Here is an 18919-nt window from a genome sequence, read left to right as displayed (position 1 = left end):
CCCCCCCCCGCCGGCCCACACTTTAATTTTCAAGTACCTCTTACGCATAACCTAAATCCAGGAGTCTTGTGGTCCGATATGTCATGTTGTCAGGTCGTCTGGGCTTACAGTAAGAAGAGCAGCTGGACCTCGGTCTGATGAGTCTGCAGGGGACTGCAACTGGTAGGGCGTGAGTAATGCTTTTTTGTGTTATTTACAGTGCTGGGCTGCCTATAAAATATATATGTATTGGAAAACAGAAAAAGGTACAGCTGTACTCTCTATTTGTGTTGCCTGTTTTCCACTCCAGGTATGTGAGCTGAAGCCTGACACTCCACCCAATAGGTGTTCCTTATTGTGTTAAGGCCTGACTACTATTGACTCGTTGGTGGTTTAAATATACCACTGCTGTGGCACTAGGCCTGTCAGTGGTGAGGTTTAGTGACAATCATATGATCAGACCAGAACACAGATGCCTTGGTGTGGAATAGAACACCTACCTCCCTATCCAGGAAAAGAAGGACATCTGGATAGTATGCCCTTCTGCAGCCCACTAGTGAGAAACCTACCAAAAAAAACTCCCTTAAATGAAGGTAACATTAGCCTCAAGAATCAAACAGAGATGAGCTGCTCGGCATCCGTGACTTGTATACTTATTAGTTTAAACTTCTCTGGAAGCAGAAAGTCCTTTGCTGACCTGGCATCCAAGATCAGGCCCAAGTATTCCAGATGTTTGGCCAGAACGATTTCTGATAATTTAACAGCCACTGGAAACTTCACAGGTAATACAGCACAGTCTACTGTAGATTCAGAGCTGATGAGGCTTCGATAGTCAGATTGTCAAAACAAGTGATTACCAATATGCCTCAGGTTCCACGTTCTGTCAGTGAAGGAATAAGAATTTTGGTAAAAAGGCATTGAAAGTCCCGATGTCCATGAATATGTTTGAATAAAAACCTCAGAAACGTTCCCAAGGCAGTACAAGAGCTACCACTCCCTGAGCAATAAGCTTTTTACCTACTTTTTGAAATTCTTTATTTCAGTTCTCAACAAAGTAGGGGAAAAAAACAAAACAATCAAAACATGTAAGGCATTAAGCAAGCCAAATGTCCAAAATACATAAAAGACAGGAGGATAAACCTAAAAAAACAAAACAGACATACAATATATTCAAAAGTCTCCTTGCTCATCCTCACGTGCAGGAGAACACATAAAAGATATGGGCTTAATCCCCACTCCATGAGAAGCAACCATTTTCTTAATAAAACTATCAAAGGAACATAATACTTCAACAGAAGTAACAAAAGAGTGAAAAACAGAAATAGCAGAAGAAAATATACTCTAAGTTAAACAAATGGGTCAGTAGGCCAAGAAGAAAAGGCTGGTGGAAAAAAGAGAGAGAAATAAAAGAAGAGTGTGCTGAGGGGAGAAAAAGAAAAGGTCCAGTACCCATCCCTCTAAGGGACAACGTCATCCAAGACGCTTTCTCCCTCCAAAGCCACGTCATAATCTCGAGCGAAGACATATCCATGCCAATAGAACCATGTGCTATTAGACCTATCTTCACGATGATATAGAGTGGCAGTTATATTTCTTTGATCTTCGGGAACCATAAGGTTAACAAGGGGGGGAGGTTGTCTGCTTCCAAAGGGCCAGAATACACAACTTGGCCACATTTAATAAATGGAATAAAAGTTACTTCTTATATGTGCGTCTGGAGAGATTTGAGACATGGAGAACACAGGCCGCTGAACTGTCACCCAGATCAACCACTGTTAGTGACTCGATACGTGTGCAAATCCCTGTGCAGAAACCTTAAAGCAATGGACATGACCAAAAGATGTGAAGAAGGTCACCTTTCTCTCCCCCACATCACCAACAACTCTGAGAGGGAACATTTTATGTAAGACTGATGGTACCCTGTACCAACAAGAGAGCAATTTGTAATTATTTTCCTGCATCTTACTTGCTTTAGAAGCATATTGAGAAAAGTAAAGCACATAATTGCGTTGGTCAGGTGTAAGGGAAATATTCCGGTCACGTTCCCATTTCAGGAGAAAGGAAGGAACAAATCCTTCCTCTGGTTGTACAAGGGATTTATGTATCAAGGATGAAGAGTGTCGATTCTGGCCTTCCTGAGAGTAGAGATGATCAAACCATGTTAAGGGAGCTGGAGACCAGTCCTTAGGGAGCAGCGTCATAAAGAAATGCATCAGTTTACACAACCTCCAGTCATCAAGTGAGGATCCAACATTGTTCAAAGGTCTGTAGCCCGCTTCAGGACACTGCTCGAACGAAATCACGCAATCTGAATTTATTATCCACAAGAAAGTGAAGAAAATGTTTATCGCATCCAGGGACTAAATTTTGGATGGCCAATCACCGGCAACATAAGCAATGGCTGCTGAGCCATGGTACGAGCAAACAAAGTATCTGGGTATACCCACAGCAAGGGACCAATAAGTGGGTGAGTGCGTAGCTCTTTGTAGTGTTTGTGTTCTAACCAGGGAACACCAGGAAGCAGAAACTTCAATGAGTCTTGTTCCAATGAAATCCATTGTTTAAAGTCGTAGCTTCTGTTTCACTTTAAGATCCTAGCCAGATGGGAGGCCTCATAGTAAAGAACTGAATCGGGAAAACCCATCCCCCCATTTGCTTTGTGCAGGACAAGCAGTTTGTATAACAACCTCGGAGGGAGCATGCCCAAAGAAAGCTAAGAAACTCTTGTCGCACAGACCGGATAAATGAATATGGGATATGAATAAGAAGTGTCTGGAAAAGATAAAGCAACATCGGAAGGATGTTTATCTTCGGTATTGCATTCCTACCAAACCAAGAGTGAGAAAGGCTATGCTACTTGGCCAGATCTGATTTAATGCTAACCAACAAGGGTCTAAAGTTGGCAGGGAAAATCCCAGGTAAGGATGCCGTAATGTTGGTGCCTAAATAGGATATCTGGTCTCTTACCCACCAAAATGGGAAAGCAGACATGAGACTGTCCGAAGAAATGGAGATGTTGAGGGCCTCAGATTTGTTGAAGTTAATTTTAAAATTGTAATTTTCCATTGTCCAATGGGAAAGAGTGTCCATCCGAGATCGAATTAAAAGCAGAAAGGTGCTAACGTATTGGCAAAGGTCTTGTAATAGGTGGCCGTATAGCCATCCAGGCCGGGAGCCTTAACTGGCTTAAGTGAACGAATAGCCAACAAGAGTTCAGTCTCCGTCAATGGTTCTTCCAGTGTGGCTAAAATGTCTGCATTAAGACGTAGGAAGACCCAACTTGAGATTGAGCCCTGGAGAAGTGTAAGGAGTCAGATGGCTGACCGGACAAATTATAGAGGGACTCGTAAGAGACACGAAAAAGGTCCGAAATGTCAGAGGATGTAACGGCCCTCCCTCCCTGGGAGGTGAGAAAAGCTGATTGACACGGGAGAGTCTAGAATTTTTAAGAAAAGAGCCCCGCCAAATAAGAAGTCCCCTAATCATGCATTTATGGGCCTCCAACACTATTACAGGAGAGTTAATGGAACTCTGATTGGTGCAAAAGTATTCCACCAACTCTGCTTGAAGTTCCACCTGGAAAAGACCATCTTGAATGAGGGAGTTGTTTAGTTTCCAGTGCCAAGGTCTGGGAGAGGCCAGACCCTACCGAAGAACCAGGGTCATGGGAGAATGATACGACAATGGTACCATCAGTTTTACATGGAGCTCTCCCAAGAGCATCTGGGAGAGCTCCATGGGAGAGCAAAAGATAATCTATACAGGATTTAGTTTGATGGGAGGCTAAAAAAAAAAAAAAGGTGTAATCCTTAGTGGTCGGGTTTTGCAGGCGCAATGCATCAACCAGTCTTAGCGACTGTAAAGCCCCTCTGACCTTTCTGAGAGCAGAATAAGACAGATGATATTGAGAGGCTGAAGAATCTAGGAGAGGGTCCAAAACAAGTTTAAGATCACCACCAAAGATCAAGAGAGAACACACTGCGTATGGGCATGGTGACTATCTTTATAGTGTCAGACATGTTGCACAATTGACGAACTGTCTAAAATAGGCTTCAAGTGGTATCCAGTTAATAAACCCACTGCAAATGGAGCAGGCCGCAAGCTCCCCACCTGAGACCTTTGAGTGGCAGAGGAGGTTAACCATATGAACACAGTCCCTTGTTGTCCCTGTGAAAGAAATAGGATACTAGACGTTTTGTTGTGTTAGTATTCTAGCCCTATCCATTTTCCATAACTGGGCACATGAAAATGTTCCCTCCAAGAACAGCACAGTAAAGCACAGTCCGTCCCGGAATAGCATAGTAAAGCACAGCACAGTAAAGAAAGGTTCCCAGCAACAATGATTCTTTGCTGAGGAATGGCAGAGGAATGGGGAATACAGAGATTAATGGTAAAAACTGCCACAAATAGAAGAAAATAAAGGAGAGATAGGTAAGATCTCTCTATATACACAGCCCACACACCACCAATGGGGTAAATCCTTAGCGAATAACGGGATCTGGGAGTCCACATATGAGGAGCATGATGGTTGTGCAGTGAATATCTGAAACTGGGGGTACTGTATACCAATGAGAAGACAAAATATGGGGGTCTGGCATAACACTGACAGCAGGTTTTGAAAAAAAGAAATCATCTTAATGCAGCAGAGTTGGGAAAAACGGTCCTGCCTCCTAATGACACTAAGCTAAAAAAAAAGGCATGTCTAATATGTGCAGGGATAGAGTTTGTGCATGGGTTGTGCCTTTACCCTCCCTGGCGGTATGATTATTCAGGATTTTGTTGTTTTATATTGTAGGCCCTTAGTTTGATACATAAGTGTAATCATAGCAGATTATATTGTATTGTGTGTATTCTGTGTAAATGTCATGTTTTCACTTTTGAATTTCCCGCCGGCTGCGTACAGCAGAGGACACCGCGGGCTCGCAGGGACAAGGTAAGTGACACTTTTCTGTGCAATCCCGAGTCTGGCTCGGGGTTACCGCTCTTGGTACTGAAAATTAACCCCGAGCCAGACTCGGGAATACCGCAAGGGAGGTTAAATGTGCTCATTGCCCAACCTCCTTGATGCAGGGCGAATACGCAGAGGAAAAACTGTGTACCCCAATGAACACTGGGAGAAATTATGTTTTTGTATGCACCCATTTATAGAGCTATATGGTTTTGGAGTTAGGTCACAAGACAGTGTAGGACTATGCCGTTACAGTTCTGCTGGTAATGGAATGAACAACTGTAAAAACAAGCCATGCATGCCCCCTGAATAGTAAACAAGATCATATCTGCACTGTCAGCCCTCACTTGAGGGAAAAGGATGATTTGTTGCACAATTCAGCAGGTCAGTAAATGTGACATTCATTTTCACTGGGACATAGTCTATGCAGAACCCTCTGTAGGTTAGTGTGTTTCTTCCTCTCTCTGTCCAGAGCAGTCTCTCTAAGGTGGTCTCTTCCTGTCACCCACAGAAAGAAATCTCTCTGTAACCTTGGCAGTTTTTCTTCCTATAGCAGGCTCCCCATCTATCATTATCCTAAATAGATCACTCCAACATGTATAAGTTATGGGGCTCTGTGATTTGTAGTAACCCCCTAAAATGTTAATATCATAACATGTAGAGTCATCATAATTCTGATATTATAGGAAAGCAGTGTGATGATCTGCAGGTTTGTTATGTGTCTTGAGAATTCTACTGGTACGAATTCCCCATGAAAGTTTCCAGCACTGCACCTTCACACCTGGGGGTGCTGGGTGCTTACAACCATCATTAGATGTTCCCACATCTCCTTCTTTATTCATCATATCAAAAAATACATTAAATCAAAGACAATCAAAGACAGAAAAAGACAGTGGAACTTAACATCTATAAAAAATTAGAAAACTTGGGATCTAGAACTTGGGGTAAAAACATTCAGGTAATTTTACTCTCCCAGCACCTAACAAAAACGAATGATGCATTTTGGGTTAAATATTTTTTTTTACTGGTATTTCCGGGCTGAATTACAGTTTGATCTCTGCTTATTTCTCCAAAAATATCAATGTTGCTTGCTAATCCTGTATCCTGCCTAAAATCAACTCTTAAGTGTCTAAACTTTCAGATCTGGCAGTACAGGCAACATCGTTATATCTGAATGAAAATTATTACATCCCAGATTTTTACTTGCAGGAGGCATTCTGAGTAAAAACTGAAATAATAGCCCTTGACACTGTGTGTCTATATAATACAATTAGAATCATTGGTCAACCACCTGGAAAATGTCTCTGGTATACTTCTTTTTAATACTCAGCAGAAAGTTTAATGTAAATGTGTCGTGAGAGAAATATGGTGCCTGCCATTACTCCTTCTGAAACTGCTGGATTCCAAATTGTCATGCTGAGTCACTAGCTTTAATATTGTAACCAATGGGGCAAATATGTAAACCTGGCAAGTCAGGGGAAAAAAAAGTCCTAATCTGCATTTTTGTTCTGGTTAAAAGTATTTAAGCAAGAAGGTCAGCATCACAGCCAGTTAGGTAGCATTTTTCAAAAGTAACCCACGGCAGCCTCCATCCTTATTTTTCATGACAGGTTTCCTTAGTTTATTCCTATGGTCTAAAAATGTGTATTATTTATAATGACTTTGCAACATTTGTTTCATCCAATTACAAGAAAAAACACATAGTGAGGGTTATTTTGAGTATAAACCCCAGCATGGACCTTAGCCATACAAAAACCAAATACTGGATAGAAATGAAGTACAAAGAATTCACAGTAACCGTGCAGCGTGAACAACGGAAATAGTGATTAAGGAAACAACTCCTACATGTTTCATGCTTGAGAAAAGCTTAATCACGGAGTGCCGAGACTAAACACTTTCTGGTTATTTATAGCAAAAGTATCCCATAATTACAACAACTGTGGGGGAAACCTAAGGAAGCTTGTAAAAAGAGTCTGTAATTAAAGGATAAAATCGGCTAATTTATCTTCTTAAATAAAGTGATGTGATGTGAAAGTAATTTACAGGGGTACAGATACGCTGTGAAATATTGAAAGCTTTCAGACAATCATAAAACACTCATACTATATCCAGCCAAGAAGCATATACCTGCACAGTTACTGTATGAACAAATAACTTTTTTCGGTAGGTCAGTCGGGTTGAAGCCCAGAAAAAGTTCACACTGTTGTAAATGAGGAGCCCCATAAAAAAAGATTATGCAACGATAATTTGGAGCTGAAATGGTTCATACAAGTATAAGCTCCACCTAAGCACCATATCGCCCAACTGTTGTCCCTCATTTAGAAGGACTGTCCCTCAATTGGAACTAAAACCCTGTCTCTCTTTTCTCCTCAGTTGACCCTCTTTTTGGTCTGATGTACATATACTTATAAAAAAAGTATTATTTAACTACTAAAAGTCTTATTCTGCACTAAAACCTTTATGTTATCTCTTAATTATCTTGTTTGCTATTCTGAAAAGCCAGTATCAAGGTAAAGAAATGCCAAAAACAAAAAACGATTCTGGGTATAATCAGTCATTTTTGGCATATACATTCTTAATTGTCTGCATAACTGGGGGCATGGCAGGGGTGTGTCCATTGCGTAAAGAAATTGTCCAGAATGGTGCCCCTCTTTCTCACCTCAGTAAGTTGGGAGATATGTCATATCTGCTATGCATTCTTTATTTCCCAACAAGATTTAAATAACTTTATGGTTGAACTCTGATCCTTGAACAAGTGATTGAATGTCTAAAGTTCTGGTCACATAACCAGCACTTTCAGGAAGAAGCCTATTTACTGCATACTCACTGCTTCGCCTTTGATTCCCAATGATTTTCCTGCCAGCTTGGTTATCTCATATTGTTATGGTGTTTAATTAAAAGAGAATTGAAGCCCAACCTTTTTTTTTGGCCTTACTTCTCTTATGGATCACAGGAATACATTTACTAATTCACTCCGGTCACCCAAAGTCGGCATATAGCGGGCTACTTCCCACTATGTGCAATATTGTCAGCATCCACCCGGCTGTCTGATTACTCTCCCAAAATATCTCCTTTAAGGGTCCATGTATCTAAAATGGATTGTAGCAAACATAATTGTCTGTAACATCATGTTGAGTAATACTAATGGGGTTATTCACGAAAGGGTGAAGAGTTTGGAAAAGGCAGGAGAAGTGAACAATCTAGGACAACATAGCTGAACTGGAAAGTGACCTTAATTGGAGAATTTTTCTCAGCTCACTTCTCCTGCCTTCTCCAAACTCTTCACCCTTTTGTGAATAACCCTGTAAATGTTTTGTTATGCCGTTCGCTGTATTATACAGACTTGACTATTTGTGGATTATGTGTAACTTTAAAGTGACATTAAAGTCAAAAAAATGTTTCCCTCCCCCCAATGTTAATTAAAGCACTTACCTTAAAGGAGAACTATGAGGTGAGTGCTTTTAACTCATAAAAAGGGGGTTGTTACGCTCCTGGAGGTTCAAGCTCCAAATTTTTTTCCTGGTAGAGTTAGGTCCGTCTTACCTTATCAATAACCATTATAAGAGTAAATGGTGGCTCATTGCGTGTAGTAGGGTGTTAGCTGCGGTTGTTTTTCTAAATGTTTTCGTTATTAATTCCTCTTCATCTTTTTCTATCTGCAAATCCAAGAACGAAAGTTGCTCCTTGCTAGATGTAAATGTGAACTTTAGATTCATATTGTTTAGGTTAAGATCCAAGATGAAATTCTTGAGTAGGTCTTCGTCACCTTTCCACAGTACCAGTATATCATCTATATACCTAAACCAGCCCTGTACATGTTCTGTGTATAGTGGATGTTTGTATGCCACTTCTGATTCCCACATGCCTAGATGTAGGCAAGCGTAGGAGGGGGCCCATGTGGCTCCCATTGCCGTGCCCCTTATTTGTCTGTAATATTTCCCATCGAATTGGAAGTTGTTATTTTCTAGGGCGAATTACAGAAGTTCCACTATAAATTTGTTTTGTCGGGCCATCTCCATATGATGTTTTTGTAGAAAATATTCCACCGCTCTTATGCCAAATTTATGTGGTATTGATGTATATAGTGATTCGACGTCGATTCCTACTAGCAATATATCTTTTCTTATTTTTATATCTGATAAATTCTTCAGAACATCTTTGGTATCTTGAACATATGAGGGTAATTCTTGGACCATGTTTTTGAGTAGGGCATCCAGGTATTTGCCCAGGTTCTCTAAGGGTCCTCCCACCGCTGAGACGATAGGTCTTCCTGGGGGGTTGTTTGGATTTTTGTGGATCTTTGGGATTATGTAGAAGGTTGGAATGTTAAATTGTTTTATCTTTAGATATTTCAGTTCTTTTCTCGTGAGGAGTGACGCTTCATATGCGATTTCAATCTTGAAATTAAAGTCTGCAACCAGTTTTTTGAACGGGGATTCTTTAAGTTTCATGTATGTTTCTGTATCTTGCAGGAGTCGTTTCACTTCTGCTACATACATTGTTTCAGGTAGTAAGACCACATTGCCTCCTTTGTCGCTGTTTTTAATCACAATATCTGGCACTGTTTTGAGTTCTTTCAGTGCCTTTCTTTCCGATTTGGTTAGGTTGTCTTTCCCTCTTATTGACCAGTCAACTAGTTTCAGATCATTTTGGACTAGTTCCCTGAATAGGGCTAGGTGTCTATTATTTAGGATGTTTGGCATTGTTCTGGATTTCTCTTTAAGTTATGTTATCCTTTTCGTTTCCATCTCATCTGGTTCCTGATATTGCATATTCTCCTCTAGGAGGTCCTCTAGGTCTCTAAGGGCTTGTGTATCGAGTGTTTCATCATTTTTATTATTTCTAGAGAAGAAATCGATATTGTCTCCTTTATTTGTATGTATATATCTAAGATAGACTCTTCTCAGGAATAAGTTGAGGTCCTTGAAGATGGTAAATTCGTCCATGCCGTCTGCTGGTGAAAAAGACAGTCCCCTTTTTAGAAGGTTGATATGGTGTTCATTTAGTTGGAATTCTGTTAAGTTGATTACGTTTTTAGTTTGTCCTCCTTCCTCTTTTGCACAGGGGGTTTCTATCTGTGGCTTTTTGTTCTCATTATGGTTTTGTACCGAGTTGGTTGGTTCCGATTTTCCATGCCTTCTTTTTCGGTGTCGTCTTTTCTTCCTAGGTTTTTTGGCCGGACTGGTTGTTCGTCCTCTCTCATATCTAAAAAACTGACCGACTTAGTTGGGATATCCGTTTCACTTTTGCTAGAGGATGGGCCTGTCGTCCATCTTTCCCTGCTTCTATAGGGTCTTATTCTTTGAAGGCTTCTCCCTCTATTTTGAGTTAGGTCAAAGGGATCCCCTCTTTCCCAGTCATCCATTTCCCTTTGATACTTGGTTTGTTTAGTTTGTCTTAAGTTTTTCTGAATCCGTTCAACTTCTCGTTTTAAGATGTCGTTAGATTTTTTAAATAGTTCAAGATCCTTTAGGGGTTCCAGTGCCTTTGCACTTTCCTCAATTTGCAGTTCCAGTTCTTGCATCTGTATATTTTCTTCCTCTATATTGAGTTTCAGGATTGCAAGGCCATGCTCTGTGCATTGTTTATTCCACTTCTCCAGGAATCTGTCATTCTGCAGATGTTCGGCTGGTACCGTTTTATCTCTCAGACCTCTGGGGATCATGCCCGCCTTTACATATGATTCCAAGGACATAACATCCAATTTTCTGTTTAGGTGTTTGATGATTAGTTTCTTATGTTGTCTGAACTTTCCTCGTATTTCGTTCTCCATAGCTTGTGCTCGTGGACTGTCTCTTCTAAATGCCTCCTTTATTTCTTCGTCAATTTCATTATTAGTTCTAGCTGACCTGTGACAATGAGACTGTCACAGGTCGGCTCAGTAGATTGGGAAGTGAGCGAACACATACCGGTGTTCGCTGACTTCTCGATCCTGTCACGGCTCTGCCCTGGTCAGGCAGGGAAGTTAGCTTTGGGGGGTTTCAAGGTTTAATTTTTGTGAAAACAACAGCCTAGGGGGTTGAAAAAAGGGATAAGGGGGAGGGAGAGAGGGAGAGATGGAGAGAGAGAGAGAGAGATGAGAGAGAGAGAGAGAGAGAGAGAGAGAGAGAGAGAGAGAGATGCTATGATGTTTGCATGTGAAGCCTACGGTGCAGCCTGATGGCTAAATATCAAAGCTGCATATTATTATTAAATATTATTAGGTAGATTTCATTTTTACCTAACTACAAATAATGTACATTTTTTTTGGCTCTGAGCATCATAAGTACAGAAAGAAAATATGTACAAGACCACTATACACTCCCTTTAATCTGCTCACTGAACAGCTAAATTTATTTATTTATTTTATTACAGGTATTTATATAGCGCCGACAATGTACGCAGCGCTTTTACATTCTAAATAAAACTATTGTCCACTGCCTACTATTAATTACAGCATATCATTGGGCTGTCTTTGTTTCCAAATAAGCTACACAATTTCCTATCAGTTCAGAAGCATGAAAGGATCAGAAAAATGAAGTTAGTGTTCATATAGTGATCTTTTTTGTGTTCATATTGTTTCAGCTAAATACACTTCTAAAATTTCAGATAATTCCCTACATATTGTAGCATACTTGTTTAAGGCATGAAAAACTAATTTACAGTAGAGTGAAGCAGAAGGCATAAGAGAAGAAAAGGCAGAGACAAAGCAGACAGGTGTTTCCCTAAAAACCTCAGCATGGTTAGCACTAACAGTACAGGAAATTGATCTCCAGGGTCAGCAAATTGTTAGTATCTCTAATGCATTTTCTAATTCCTACTGTGCAAAATCAGCTTGTAAAAACAGGCCCTTGCTAACGAGTGCCTTGTCTAGACTTCCGCACCATTTTATTTCAGATGACTAATAACAAATACTCTACTGTATGTCCTATTTGACATTTAAATATCTGTACTTCCCAACTTTGGTACCAGACTAAAAGAACAGATATGTCCTCTTAAAACATAATGGCTGCATTTTTTTTGTATGTAATTTGCATGTAAATATTCATTGATGTAAAACTAAACCAGGTAACCTACCAATGAAGCAGCCTATGTATTTTCTTTTCATGTCCTATACTTTCAAAAATATATTTTTCGAAGGGGATAAATGAAGAAAAATTAGATCCTCTTTTTGTCAGTAAAACATTTCTTTACAAATCAATTTATTTGGGGAAAGAGAGGCTTTAAAAATTATCTAATTACTTAAAGGCATAAGTGTCTCTAAGCTAAATGTCTTTAATTTTGTTCCCAGGATCACCATCGTTTATCTCCAGGATGGTGATGAGTTGGTGAATATAAAACTCATGTTTTCCAATCTCCTTGGCTTTGAATAAACTTGGAGTGCTGTGACTTTGAGTATCTAGGTTCATGCTCAGTGTAATGCTGGGTGACAACACATATAGTACTCATACTCGTGAATATGCCCCGATACAAAGCGCCGATACGGGTGCTTTACATTTTTAAATACAAGTGTCTGCTGGGGAGCTCACTCCAGCCTTCTGTGGACCTCGCAGAGCTGCTTACATCACCTCCTTCCTGTGGAACCATGCTGCCCGCAACCACCACAAAGCCATCCGGACCCCTGGTGAAACCACGCACAGCCCTGGTGAGACCACAAAGCCCACCTGAGAACCCACACAGCCCACCTGAGACCCTGGAGGCATCAGGCTGCCACTCCGGAGCAACACAGAGTATGTAGCTTCATATTATTCTGCATTGCTGTATAATGTACTGCTGGGATTTGGAGTCCTCTATAGCCGATGCCATTCTGCATTGCTGTATCATGTATCACTGGGGTTTTTAATCCTCTATAGCTGATTCTATTCCGCATTGCTGTATAATGTATTGCTGTATCTGTAATTGGCATCGGTGAGTACTCGAGCAAAAGTATCGGCACTCGTACTCAGTCTGGAAAAAATGGTATTGGTGCATCCCTAATTAGTCCCCTACACTACATGTATTAGGTATTTTCACACAAGTTGAAGCATAAAAATAAAAATAATTTTAGGAGCATTGCTTTAGTATAATGACCAAATAAATTATGTAGTAAAAGATAGTAATTTAAAAAAAATTACATAAATGTGTTATTCTATTATTACATGACAGAAATTCTATCTTTTTGTAAAAATATGGAAAACCATGTTTTAGTGTGCACGAATAAAGATTTGTTTACGATATTTTTATTTAAGATCTTGTTTTGGTTAAGTTTTGCACAACTATTATGAGAGGTACAAAACTTATTAAATTTAAAATAAAAATTGCCACTTTTACTGCTATAGATTGTGCACTTTCAGATAAAAAACAGGACAGGGCTTTTGCATATTATTACACTTTTCTTAGGGGGGCTCTTCTCCGATGCAAACTCTCATTTCTGCAATGGGTATTTAAAAATTAGAAAGGGTCAGGAAAAAAATGTCTGAGAATCAACTTTGGAGCCAACACAAAAGTTAAAATAAATTAGTAGGGCAACAGGATGCAAAAGGTGCATTTTAAGTGACAACAAATGCTTAAAGCTGGCCATACACCAGTAGAGTTTTGTTTGAAAATATCCTTTTTTAGAACATTCCTTCGATTTTCTAACAGTTAATGGGGCCAAATTGGCAACCGTTTTTGACCATAGTGATGAAAAAAAGCAAAGGAGCAGGATAGAACATTTTTTCTAGAAGGAACAAAAAAATAAATGTGGTTTTTGGTCAGGAAACTCCATTAATTCCAAATGTTAAAACCAAACACAAATTTGAATGACACTCATCAAGATCTGGTAGCATTATGGAATGTTCTGATTTGCTTGCATGAACTTTGCATAAAAATGTATGGCCAGATTAAGGCTTGGTTCCTCCATCCGCACTGAACTGACTTCTGTCGAATGGAGCAGCGCCTACTGGGCAGTACAATGCACAAATTTCAGAAGACTAAAATTTGATAAGTGCTTCAATTACAAAGATCCTTGGTTGCTGAGGTTTTCAGATTTTAATATCTTACCTTCCTCTTTCAACAGCCAAAGCATCAATTTCATCAAAGAAAAGAACTGCTGGCGAGACAGCTCTTGCTTTCCTGAATATCTACAAAAAAGAACCAAAGCATTGCATTAGAAATTGTACTCGGAACAATTCCAAACAAAAGGGGAAGCAATTCACTGAGCTACTCTTGCTATCAGGTAAAGAAAGTAACCAAATTCTTTCAAAACTTAACTTACAAAGTAATAAATTACACTGTACGTCGTCAGTCACGAAGGGGTTAAAGTGACACTAAACTCAGGAGTTGAATCTTAAAAATGCATTCAATACCTTAACTAGTACCAAAAATGTATCTTATTAGTGTATCACTCGGCTATAGCTCCTTGAATCATCTCTGAATTGGTGCTGACACTGCCCTTCCTTCTGGAGGGTGTCTACTTTTGTTCACCATGGTCCCTGTGTGTGTTGCAATGTAGCCACCGGTCCAAGCTTGCTCCTGTGATGGACTACAATCTCAGTACAGATTAGAACACTAAATGTGAAATTATAGTCCATCATGGGAGCGAGCTAGGAGCGGTCATTACTTTACAAAGCATTCGATTCCCTGCAAATCAAATAAAAGTCAGTAGTTAAAGAACTCGGACAAATGTTAACTGCAAGGGTTGAGTGCTCGTTTTATCTAGGAGGCTAAAATAACAGAGTTATTCTCATCCGAATCACGATCCCAGCTGGCTGCTAGACCGGTAGTTTCAGCCCCTCTCCCCCTCTGCTCCAGTGATGGAATGTCCGTCGGTTTCCTCAAGTCCTATACACTGTATTGGATGTGACAACTCACTGGATCTTAGATCATGGTTTGGGTGTGTATAATTCTGTTAACCCCTAGACAAAACGAGCACTAAACCCTTGCAGTGCGGGGTAGCCCCACTGCAAGGGTTAAGGTTGTATTTGCCAGAGTTCTTTAACCCTTTCATGACTGAGCTTTTTTCAGCTTCTGTTCCTTAATGACTGAAACACTTTTTACATTTTTGCTGTGTGATTCTTTCATGGCAGTAATATACTTTCTTACTAAGTGCACCCACACATATTATATATTGTTTTTTAGAGGACAGATATGGGCAATATGATATCACATATGTGTGCCTAACACCTTAGGATGAATAAAATATAAAAAAAGAGGAAAAAACTAAGAAAATACTTTTTTGATTATTATTGTTTTTTAGAAAAATAGTACAGCTAAAAAAATGCATCAAAATAAATTCATTTATTTGGAAACACCTCACATCCCTAGGATTTGAGAAATGTTTTTGTACTTCTCAGCCTCACAACAAAAAGCTAACATTTTTTTCCCTTTAAAACCTAATGGTGGTTAGGTGGCATACAATGTCACTGTAACTAAGTGTCAATAACTGTCACACTTAGTGACAGCGACATACTTTGAACAAGGCTGTCACGAGGGGGCTAAATAGAAAAAGTAACCCCTTGGGGTGAAATACAAATCTGCAGCTGCAGATTTTCAGTGTAAGGAGTTAATTTGTATAATAATTATAGGATAAAATATATTTGTAAATATGATTTTTATTTTGTTAAAGTATTTTATTTTCTTTACACTTTTTCCCCCCAATTTTTTGGTCTATGATATTAAGTAGCCACTATGACTGCTTGATCATTTAATTATTTGAAAAAAATGTTGGTTATTATTAGGCTGCTTCAAACTTAGGAACAGCCAATAATAACCTTAGTGACTGATGCAGCATGTCAGGATCAGATGTCACTAAAGACTTCTGATACAATGTTTTTTGTTACAATGATACAGTGTTTCATTGCACTACATACTTCTATGCTTCATAGAAATTTGTAGCAATAAGCCAGTACACATCGGGATCGGTACAGAGCAGTCAAAACAGATCCCGATATGTGCAGAGCTGTCAAAATAGTGATATAGCAGAGATTTTTTTTAAACATTTTTTATTTTTATTTTTTTATTATTAATTTTTTACTGTTGGGGGGCTACGGGGAAATATTAGGGGTCTAAACAGACCCCTGACATTTCCCTTTTAAAATAGAGATAAATAAAATAGGACACCAAATTCTCAATTTCTTTTCTGCAGCCTCAGCACTCAATGAATGGGAAGCACTCAGTACAGAGGCTTCCCATTCATTCAGACACTGATCATAGTAAAATGTTTACTATCAACAGTTTCCGAATGGGAGGAGCCTCTTGTGTCGGCCGCCTGGCGCATTTGTTGCCAATGGCGCCCTGTGCGGCCGCACAGCTCGCACACCCCTAAGGCCGGCCCTGGTAATTATGTACTGTATATGACAGTCAAACCTCATAAATATCAGAAAAATACATGATTACAAACCAAACCCTAAGTGTACTGCAAGCAACATTAAAACAATATTTAAACTTACCTCCCGTACTGCCCTTTCAGATTCACCAACATATTTATTCATGAGCTCTGGCCCCTGAAAAAAAGTTTAAAAGTTGTGTAAATAATTATAAAATCTCAAAGGAGAGATTTTGAAAAAACTGATATATGAGTTTCAAACCTCTCCCTGATTCAGTCAAGTGTCTGTGAGGTTTATCTACCTGCACCTTTCATTGAGAGGTACCAGATTTGGGCCCTGAAATGCTGGCAACTGTAAACAAGTGTAAACCTTTAAAGCATAGGCTGTGCTGTTTTTTATTTAATGCAAATGGGGATTTGCCTTTGAATTGGTCATTTCAAAGAATGGTGTGAACCACACGGTCCAAACATGGGAGGAGGTCTACAGTTTATCTTTTCCAGACCATCCTCTCTCAAAGCTGATGGTCCAATCATCACCTGCCTCTCTCAATACATGAATGATCATCCCAAATGAGATCTTTGCTTAGAGAACAAAAATGGATCATCTTATTTGACCTCAACAAAAACTACTAAATACTGTACATAAAGGGCTATTTTTCTCCTTCTTATAGTAAACCTTTAAAGCATTTATTTAATGTCCTGTTACTACAGACTCAAGAAATCTCTTACCACACAGCCTTCTGATTTAGTTAAGCAGGACACAATGCTTACAAAGCTAAGATTTTTGAGGGTCAACTGAATATTCTAAACCAACATTTGACAAATGCTGAAAAGGTAACCTCCTGCACTAAATACCACTTTTTCGTAAAGGTAAGACCCAGTGGGCCTAAAACAGGCACTCCTTTTCCCATTCTTCTAGACAAACAAGGTCAACCTTCTTCTAACCCTCAAGTGTAAATCTTTCATTAATATTATTTATTTCGGTACAATCAATCCTACAATGCATGTAACAAAGGATATTGCCAGGTTCTTGTAAATCTGTAACCTCCTATCATTGACCTTGGAACTTCTTCTTTTAATTAATCCTATTTCCAGAGACATTCTTCAAACCATGAACAGTTCTAAAAACAGCAATTCACCCGGTTCCGGTTTACTACTTAAAAAAATCTTTACTTAGTTTCATATATGGAAGATATTTTCAGGGAACTCTTTTGTCATTTGAAAATGGGTATGTCAGGTAAGTCAAAAAGTTAATTCACACTGCAAGAACCACAGGCCAATATCCAGGCTAATTACTGGTATAAAGATCTGCACAAAAATATTGATTTACAGGGTTATTCACAAAAGGGTGAAGGGTTTGGAGAAGGCAGGAGAAGTGAACAATCTAGGACAACACAGCTGAACTGGAAAGTGAGCTGAATTGGAGAATTTTTCCAAATCAGCTATTTTGTCCTAGATTGTTCACTTCTTCTGCCTTCTCCAAACTATTCACCCTTTAGTGAATAGCCCTGTAAATGTTTTAATGCACGTTCCCCTTATTGTTTAACCCAGTTCAAGTAGAATTTATTCTGGGTCATCTAACAGTCAATATTTGCACTGTACAGTCAATATGGTACATCATGCTAATACCACAATTGCTCCTGTAATAACCTTAAAGTGGGTCTATACCCAATAACTGGATTTTTGACTCACCTGTAAAATCATATTCTTAAGGTAAGTACAGCACACAGGCTCCTTTAATCATGTTACATGATTATATGCAGCCACCTTCAGGTGAATGGACATTGGCAAATAGAATTGTGGGATAGCCCATATAACCTCTCCCACTCCCAGCAATCCTCAGTTTTGTAGAAAGCAATGAAAAGAAAACCGCCAGGACAGAAGGGAGTGTCCTGTGTCCGGTGTCCTGTACTGTACTTCAATGAAAGGATTCTAGAGGTAAGTCAAAAATCCAATATTCTTATTTGTATAGTACAGGACAAAGGCTTCTTTAATCAAAGACCCTGGGATGTCCCCAAGCAATACAACTGTCCCCAAGCAATACAACTGAAGGGTGGGCAACGAAGCAAACAATGTCAGCAAGCCTACAAGAACCAAAAAGGGCAACAAACTCAAAAAGCAGCCTGAAGCACCTTACAGAAAAAAAAAACTTACAGAAAAAAAAACAACAGATCCCTGAACAACACCTGGTAAAAGTTCACAAATTTATGAACTGAAGACCAGGTGGCAATCTTGCAAATTTAAGAAACAGACAACTAGTGCTGAAAGGTCCACATGGCACTGATAAACCTAGTCCAGTGAGCCTTAAGTAGAAAGGGAGAACCCTGTTGTTTAAGGCATACGCTTTAGTGGTCACCTGCCTAACCCACCTAGCAATGGTGGAAGGACGAGCCTTCAGGCAGGATGAGAAGGTTATCAGATTAACAAATAGAGGCAGTAGCTGAAAAGTACACCCATACTGCCCGTATCAGATCCAAACAGTGCTATGAAATCTCTTTGGGATGCCTTGGAGCAGGGCAAAGAGAAGGCAGGACAATGTATATTTTATTTTTTATATACCAAAATAACTCAGATACATGCACTTTTGGGGCTGCGAAGGGTCCCCTTCATTAGGCTCAGAACGAGCTGATGAAGGGGACCCTGCATGGCCCCGAAAGCGCTTATGTCTGAGTGGCATAATCTGTCAATAAATGGACAGTTTCTGATTGCACAAGTTACTTTGGTGTGCT

The 18919-nt window shown here is 39.5% G+C and overlaps 1 protein-coding gene across 3 annotated transcripts in view; it reads right to left on the bottom strand.

The window, feature by feature from the left end:
- The window catches only part of SPATA5 (spermatogenesis associated 5), a 300327-nt gene that overhangs the window by 200003 nt on the left and 81405 nt on the right, over window positions 1-18919 (bottom strand). For 2 of the 3 annotated variants that reach the window (XM_018561119.1, XM_018561120.1), the window contains exons 12-13: window positions 16315-16368; window positions 13928-14007 (exon numbers count right to left, since the gene is read on the bottom strand). In XM_018561119.1, coding sequence (XP_018416621.1) covers window positions 13928-14007; window positions 16315-16368 — 134 coding nt within the window. Of the gene's footprint in view, window positions 1-4012; window positions 4016-13927; window positions 14008-16314; window positions 16369-18919 lie in introns of all 3 variants that reach the window. The other variant, XM_018561121.1, reaches the window with a different exon arrangement.

Source organism: Nanorana parkeri, unplaced genomic scaffold (genome assembly GCF_000935625.1).
Source record: "Nanorana parkeri isolate BGI_ZX_2015 unplaced genomic scaffold, ASM93562v1 scaffold501, whole genome shotgun sequence".
NCBI classification, from domain to species: domain Eukaryota; kingdom Metazoa; phylum Chordata; class Amphibia; order Anura; family Dicroglossidae; genus Nanorana; species Nanorana parkeri.
The sequence above is the reverse complement of the archived record's forward strand: the minus strand, read 5'-3'. Positions and strand labels throughout refer to the sequence as shown.